At 37.5% G+C, this 7,911-nt stretch overlaps 1 protein-coding gene and 1 non-coding gene across 2 annotated transcripts; one reads left to right on the top strand and one right to left on the bottom strand.

The window, feature by feature from the left end:
• The first annotated feature begins 2,973 nt into the window (after positions 1-2,973).
• Positions 2,974-6,499, top strand: LOC120108883 (ATP synthase subunit alpha, chloroplastic). The gene is made up of 2 exons (XM_039122609.1): positions 2,974-3,473; positions 4,257-6,499. Exon 2 carries the CDS (start codon positions 4,749-4,751, stop codon positions 6,291-6,293), a length of 1,545 nt encoding a protein of 514 aa, XP_038978537.1. The 5' UTR covers positions 2,974-3,473; positions 4,257-4,748; the 3' UTR covers positions 6,294-6,499.
• On the bottom strand, positions 6,386-6,457 carry TRNAR-UCU. Its single transcript has one exon. It is a non-coding gene; the product is annotated as a tRNA-Arg (tRNA).
• Positions 6,500-7,911: the final 1,412 nt, after the last annotated feature.

The following is a 7,911-nucleotide window of genomic DNA, read 5'->3' as shown; positions in this document are numbered from 1 at the left end:
TCAGTTGGGTCGACTCAACTTCTTCTTGGGTCGACCCTAACAGGGTTTCCAGAGAACCTTTTCTGTCTTCTGTTCTGTCTTGCCTTTGGGTCGACCCTCTCAGGGTTTGGGTCGACTCAAGCTTGGGTCGACTCAACTATATCTTGGGTCGACCCTCTCAGTAAATCCAGAGAACCATTTTCTGTCTTCTGTTTGAGAATCTTGATGTTTGGGTCGACTCATGCTTTCCTTGGATTGACCCAACTCACTGTTCATTTGTGCCATATTTGCAGAGGTGTGCCAAATGTTTTCTTGATGTGCCGGGGTCGACCCAATTTATCCTTTGGGTCGACTCAATCCACACTTTGCTGCATCTCAAGGTTAGATTCATTCAAATAAACAATGAAATGTATCTATATCAATTAATACAAAATATACTGAGAGTAATAAACTTATAAATGAAGTATCGATTTAACTTATAACATACTCTAGATAATTGCTTGTTAATCATCAAAATAACACTATCATCCTCAATCTCCCCCTTTTTGATGATTACAAAATAAAGAGTATGAGCCTATTGATACTTATCTTAAATTCAGTTTTTGAAATGATTTAACTTGCTGAATTTCAGCTTTTCATATATAAGAGTGAAGTCTCCCCCTATATCATTTAAATGTTGCCAATTTGACTTTTTGTGTTACTCCCCCTTTCATTTATAATTCATTAAAGATGAAACTCCAAAAATTTGAGATAAAACATGAGTTTCAGGTTATGTATCGAGGTGTGAAAGGTGCGTGCCAAATTCTGAATTTATGTGTGCCAAATTCTGAAATTTGATATAAATTGTTGAGTTGAACATTTTCATTGTTGCAAATTGCTCCCCCTTGAATGTATATGCTTTCCTATATGATTTTCAATTTGTTTTACAAATTATTTTACTTTCTTTCTTTACTTCTCCCCTTATTACTCTTTCTTTACTTCTCCCCCTTTTTGTTACTCTATTTACTTTTATCTTTACTTCTCCCCTATTTACTCTTTCTTTACTTCTCCCCCTTTTTGTTATCATCAAATAGGTACATGGGAAAAGATGCAATAAATAACAACCATTCAAACTTCATTGATCAAAATAGGAACATTTGAGTACATTCATGTCCAAAAACAAAAACAGATACAATGTTCCTTAATCAAGATTTAAAGATACATGATAAAAGCAAGATACATATGAGAAGTAGATATCTAGCCTAGGCTCTAAACAGAAATACTAATATCAGCCTAGGAAGAATCTAATGGCTGGGATCTAGTCCTCATCCTCCTAGTGTACGTGGCGAGGAGAGGTCGAGCCTGGTGAGACTGTGTCTGGCGTGGAGCACGACGAGCTGGATGACTCTGTGCCGAAATCTCTGACTCAGCAGCCTGTGGCACAGATGGTCTATGGGTCTCTCTCTCTCCGGAGTGCTCCTATCTGCTGCCTCAGATCACTAATCTCAGCAGACATGACGTCCAATTGGACGTCCAATCAGCTCATCAGCCCGTCAGTGATAGTCCTCGCCTGAGCTGACATGAGCTCAGTCATCCTGCTCCAGAACTCATCCGTATCTCTCGGAGGAACGGATGACAATGGTCCAGCCTCTGAAGGTGCAGTAGGATGATCCATATGCTCCTCATCCTCAGCCTCTGGTGCATCTCCCTCTGGTGCCTCACCCTGAATGCCTGCTCCAGTGTTAATCCACTGCCCGTTCACTTTCTCATATCCCATGCGTATAAGTGTCCGTGCAGTGTATGTGTCAGTATGAAGCAGACTCTTGGATGCCTCCCCCTCAACAGATATACCATGCTGCCGAAAAATCAAAGTGAGTATCATACCATAAGGTAGTAATACCCTAGAGTTGCAGATCACTTTCCTCATCTGTCTCAGTATCATGGCCGGAAGATTTAGGGGAATCCCCTGAATCATACACTCCATCACTGCTAGATCTCGCTCTGTGATGAGATCGAATCTCCCGGTCTTTGGAAATAAAATTCTGTTTATTATACTGAGCAGTAATCTCATTTCAGCAGAAAGAGAACTAGCTATTACCTTCTCGAAAAAGTTGAAGTTCTCATTTTCCATGATCAACTGTAGGGCTCTCAGTTTATCTTCTGGCCTTTCCGGAGTGGCTCCTACGCAGGATAGATGAAGTGGCTCACTCAAGCTCTCCTCGGAAACTCGAACTCGAACCCCTCGAACTTCCGAAACAAGCCCTCCCATACCAGTTTTAAGGAAGGCATAGAACTCTTGAACCAATCCGGGGTAGATCAACACATCTAGGGAGCAAAGATACTCCCAACCTTGCCTTTGGATCCATTCCCTCAACCGAAACCCTTCTTGATCAAAGAACTCGGAATGGATCCTTCTCTCCGTTGTAACCGGTCTCCCCGCAAATCTTGCAAGTATAGCAGAGGACGAAGGAGGAGGAGGTGGCTCCGCACGTGCCTCACGTTGTGGAGACACGGTAGATGGCTCCGTAGGTTGCCTTTCCTCATGTTGGATCCGTGTGACTCTTCCAGATCTCTTGGCTACGGCTCTTTTGGGTCCCATTTCTCTAAGATCTTAAGATAATCTACTGTTTGGAGGAGTTTGGAGGAGTTTGGAGAGTGGGGATTAGAGTATTCAGAAGAGGACAAGGGCAAACAGTGCCCTAACATTGCTCTCGGGTCCCCTTTTAACAGTGGGGTCCCGACGTTGGGTCGACTCAAGAATTTTCTTGGGTCGACTCAACGTTGGGTCGACCCTATTCTGGGTTGGGTCGACCCAAGTGCAGAATTTTTCTTTTCTCTTCCTTTTTGCGTCTAAAATTTTTCTTGCTTCCAATCCTTATAAATTCTTTCTGGGACAATGATACATGAGCTCCTTGAGATGCTGGCTCCGATCACATAAGCTTATGATCGAACCCTTTTCTATAGAAAGAAAGTGAGTGAACCCAGCCCCTAATTAAGGAAGGGAAAAAAAGCCACGTTGAGGATGAGTAATTACTGGATCCGCTCGTTTTCTTCCTTCGCGTACTTAGTTTAGTACAATGGAAACCTTTTTTTTACTTTTTTTAGGAATCGTTTCAACAAACGAGATATTTCACAATTGACATGAGACCCAAGACTTAACCTAATAAGTATTTTATTGGATTGGAAACTTCAAGTAAGAAATTTCAAAACTATCAAATTAAATTACTAGATTTAATCTACTCCCATTAAAAAAAAAATGGAAATAAAATTTATATAATAAAAATAAAAAGAAATCGATCAAAAAAGGGACGACGAAGTGATACAAAAAGAACTCTGTTCTTTGTTAGTCCTATCTATAAAAGGAGAGCATATGAAAAATGTAACCGATTCTTTCCTTTCCTTGGGTCACTGGCCATCCGCCGGGAGTTTCGGGTTTAATACCGATATTTTAGCAACAAATCCAATAAATCTAAGTGTAGTGCTTGGTGTATTAATTTTTTTTGGAAAGGGAGTGTGTGCGAGTTGTGTATTTCAAGAATAGGTTGTATCCATCCGACTGCACTTTATTTATGGTATTTTATTCATTTTATAGGATAAATAGGAAAAAAAGTGCACGATCTCAACGAATTATTTCTGAATAAATTAAGAAATCATATGTAAGAACCATAGCATTTCGTGACTTATTGGTAAATTTGATTCTCTATCAACCAATAATGTGAGACCATTAACATGGTTAAAGCTAAACTGTTTGAAGTCCAGGCAAAACATGGTACTCTTTCTACCGGTACTAACGTACCGAAATGGTTTAAAAATGAATAGTTGGTAATTTATCTGATATAGAACACTCATATCGATAAAATGATTTGAACCATTTATTAAAAAAATGGGCATCTTGCTATTTTTTTTCCAATGCCGAATCGACGACCTACGTAAAAAAAAAATAGGAATTTTTGGATTTGAAGAAAAAAAGTAAATAAAAAAAAAATATAGAAATAAATTAAAAATTTAAATTAAATAAAGAACAAATACAAATAAAGAAAGAACTTTGCTGACAATTATAGATTTTTGTCTGGTCGGAAGAGTCCTTCTAATATTCTGGTCTTATATCAGTTTCGATGTTTTTGAATATAAACAGAAAAGAGAGGGTAGGCTCATTACATTAAAAAAAAGATATGGGAATGCCCATAACATAAAATAAATAATTGAGCGTGAGAGCCAAATGAATCGAAAGATTCATGTTTGGTTCGGGAAGAGATTATGGAAGTTGTGAAATTAATGGTAAGATAATCTACTTTCATTAAATGATTTATTAGATAATCGAAAACAGAGGATCTTGAGTACTATTCGAAATTCGGAAGAATTACGTAGAGGGGCCATTGAGCAGCTCGAAAGAGCCAGGACTCGCTTACGGAAAGTGGAAATAGAAGCAGATGAATATCGAATGAATGGATACTCTGAGATAGAACGAGAAAAAGAAAATTTGATTAATGCCACTTGTGACACTTTGGAACGATTAGAAAATTACAAAAATGAAACCCTTCATTTTGAACAACAAAGAGCGATTAATCAGGTCCGACAACGAGTTTTTCAACAAGCCTTACAAGGAGCTCTAGGCACTCTGAATAGTTGTTTGAATAGTGAGTTACATTTCCGTACGATCCGTGCTAATATTGGCATTCTAGGGGCCGTGGGAGAAATAACAGATTAGCCCTTTTACTTTTACTTTAGTTTAGAGTTTAGGCATTATTTTTTCCCTTTGCTTCCGAAAAAGAATAAAAAAAAAAACACTAATGGTAACCCTTCGAGCCGACGAAATTAGTAATATTATCCGTGAACGTATTGAACAATATAATAGAGAAGTAAAGATTGTGAATACCGGTACCGTACTTCAAGTGGGCGATGGCATTGCTCGTATTCATGGTCTTGATGAAGTAATGGCAGGTGAATTAGTAGAATTTGAAGAGGGTACAATAGGAATTGCTCTGAATTTGGAATCAAATAATGTTGGCGTTGTATTAATGGGTGATGGTTTGATGATACAAGAAGGAAGTTCTGTAAAAGCAACAGGAAGAATTGCTCAGATACCTGTGAGTGAGGCTTATTTGGGTCGTGTTATAAATGCTCTGGCTAAACCTATTGATGGGAGAGGTGAAATTTCAGCTTCTGAATCTCGGTTAATTGAATCTCCTGCCCCAGGTATTATTTCGAGACGTTCTGTATATGAACCTCTTCAAACGGGGCTTATTGCTATCGATTCGATGATCCCTATAGGACGCGGTCAGCGAGAATTAATTATTGGGGACAGACAGACTGGAAAAACAGCAGTAGCTACAGATACGATTCTTAACCAAAAAGGGCAAAATGTGATATGTGTTTATGTAGCTATTGGTCAAAAAGCATCTTCTGTGGCTCAGGTAGTGACTACTTTTCAGGAACGAGGGGCGATGGAATACACCATTGTGGTAGCCGAAACGGCGGATTCACCTGCTACATTACAATACCTCGCTCCTTATACGGGAGCGGCTCTGGCTGAATATTTTATGTATCGTGAACGACATACTTTAATAATTTATGATGATCTCTCCAAGCAGGCACAAGCTTATCGCCAAATGTCTCTTCTATTAAGAAGACCCCCTGGTCGTGAAGCTTATCCAGGAGATGTTTTTTATTTGCATTCGCGCCTTTTGGAAAGAGCCGCTAAATCAAATTCTCGTTTAGGTGAAGGGAGTATGACTGCTTTACCAATAGTTGAGACTCAATCTGGAGACGTTTCAGCTTATATTCCTACTAATGTAATTTCCATTACAGATGGACAAATATTCTTATCCGCCGATCTATTCAATGCTGGAATCCGACCCGCTATTAATGTGGGTATTTCTGTTTCCAGAGTAGGATCCGCAGCTCAAATTAAAGCCATGAAACAAGTAGCTGGCAAATCAAAATTGGAACTAGCGCAATTCGCGGAGTTAGAAGCCTTTGCACAATTTGCTTCTGATCTCGATAAAGCTACTCAGAATCAATTGGCAAGAGGTCAACGATTACGTGAGTTGCTTAAACAATCCCAATCAGACCCTCTCACGGTGGAAGAACAGATAGTTACTATTTATACCGGAGCGAATGGATATCTTGATCCGTTAGAAATTGGACAGGTAAAGAAATTTCTCGTTCAGTTACGTACCTACTTAAAAAAGAATAAACCTCAATTCCAAGAAATTATATCTTCTACCAAGACATTCACCGAGCAAGCAGAAGCCCTTTTGAGGGAAGCTATTCAGGAACAGATCGAACTGTTTTTACTTCAGGAACAAACATCAACTTCTCCCTCTTATTCTTAGTACAAGAATACTCATTGAGAAATATTTCTGATTTGAATCATTCAAAAAAGGTTTCTTGGTATAGTCATTTAAAAAAATAGATGGAAATAAATTGCGTCCAATAGGATTTGAACCTATACCAAAGGTTTAGAAGACCTCTGTCCTATCCATTAGACAATGGACGCGTTTCGTTCCTATTTTCTTCTTTCGTATTCTTCCTTTCTCTTGTTCGGATAAAAAACGATTACACGGAAAATATTTTAGGGAATAAAAAAAGAAGGACGCATATCCAAATTGATGATGCATATATAATAAAGAGCATATATAATAAAGAATATATAGCGGGTAGCGGGAATCGAACCCGCATCGTTAGCTTGGAAGGCTAGGGGTTATAGTCGACGTTGGTTGATCATTTTTAACGTTTCTAATTCAAAACCGAACATGAAATTTTGGTTTCATTCGGCTCCTTTATAGAAGATCGATGTATTCCCAAAGAGAAAAATTAGATCCATAACATCTATGTTAGCTTTTCTGCATGAATCCGTCCAAAGCTACTTGCTTTATAGATGATCCCTCTAGAGGAGGGGGATTATACTAAATCCATTTAGTCTAGTTACTTCGTTCCCTATTTCCACTCGCAGGATCCTGAGAAAAAATTTGGTTTCCACCGAGCTGAAACAATATGCTGATGGTTCTAGTAAACCAAAACCATCGTTTTATAGCTATTTGGCTTCAATTTCCCTTTTACAAAAAAAATTGAAGATCTAGTTACGATTGGAAATAAACTTTTGTATCTTCATCCATAGATCCTTTACTCATACTCATTCAATTGGAAGAGTTAATCCAATTCAAAAAAATTATGCTTCGCGACTCCATATCCATAATCCAATCTTTTTTATTCAATTTCTAATTGGCCTTTGGATACAAATCGTGAGAATGTATATTCTTCCTCAAATATGCTATTGAGAGGTAAAGGATTAAACCTTTTTAAGAAATAAAGTTTTTGATCGGAATATGAAAAAAACTGAAAGATCCCTTAACTATTTAAGTTTTTGATAGAACGAATCACACTTTTACCACTAAACTATACCCGCTACATATTTATTATTGTATATGAATGGACCATTTGTCGAACAAAAGAGTGAGGCGCAATCAAGATAGCACCAGAATCATTAAAATTCTAGCGTTGACACTTCGTCCCGCCGGGGACTTAAATAGGCGGCGAAGAGCAGAAAGCTTACTTAAATTAAATAACATAAAAAAAGTTATAGTTATATTATACTTTTCTTTTCGTTTGATAGGAAGTCATTACTGACAGTCCCGATCTGAAAGAATCATTGAAGCTGGATCATAGAAAGGATTAAATCTGCATACATGGTTCCTTTTTTTTTTCAACTTCTCTTTCAACTGCCAGATCTTACTTATGAATTAAGAATTCGGGTCAATTGGATCTCAATTGTTCAAATAAAGCTTGTCTCTTGAACAAACAAATGAGTTATATTATAACTACGTTTATAAATATGTGTGTTTAATATTTGATATTTTTTTTTTTTTTTTATTTTAATATTTTTTATTGTTTAATATATGTACATATATATGTACATAATATATATATATATATATATGTTTTTTTTTTTTT

Source organism: Phoenix dactylifera, unplaced genomic scaffold, assembly GCF_009389715.1.
Source record: "Phoenix dactylifera cultivar Barhee BC4 unplaced genomic scaffold, palm_55x_up_171113_PBpolish2nd_filt_p 001614F, whole genome shotgun sequence".
In the NCBI taxonomy this organism is placed as follows: Eukaryota; Viridiplantae; Streptophyta; class Magnoliopsida; order Arecales; family Arecaceae; genus Phoenix; species Phoenix dactylifera.
Note: the sequence above shows the minus strand (reverse complement) of the source record. Positions and strands in the feature narration are given on the sequence as shown.

What these genes read in the sequence shown, in the direction of transcription:
- LOC120108883 (XM_039122609.1), top strand. Translation starts at nt 4,749, where the DNA reads ATGGTAACCCTTCGAGCCGACGAAATTAGTAATATTATCCGTGAACGT.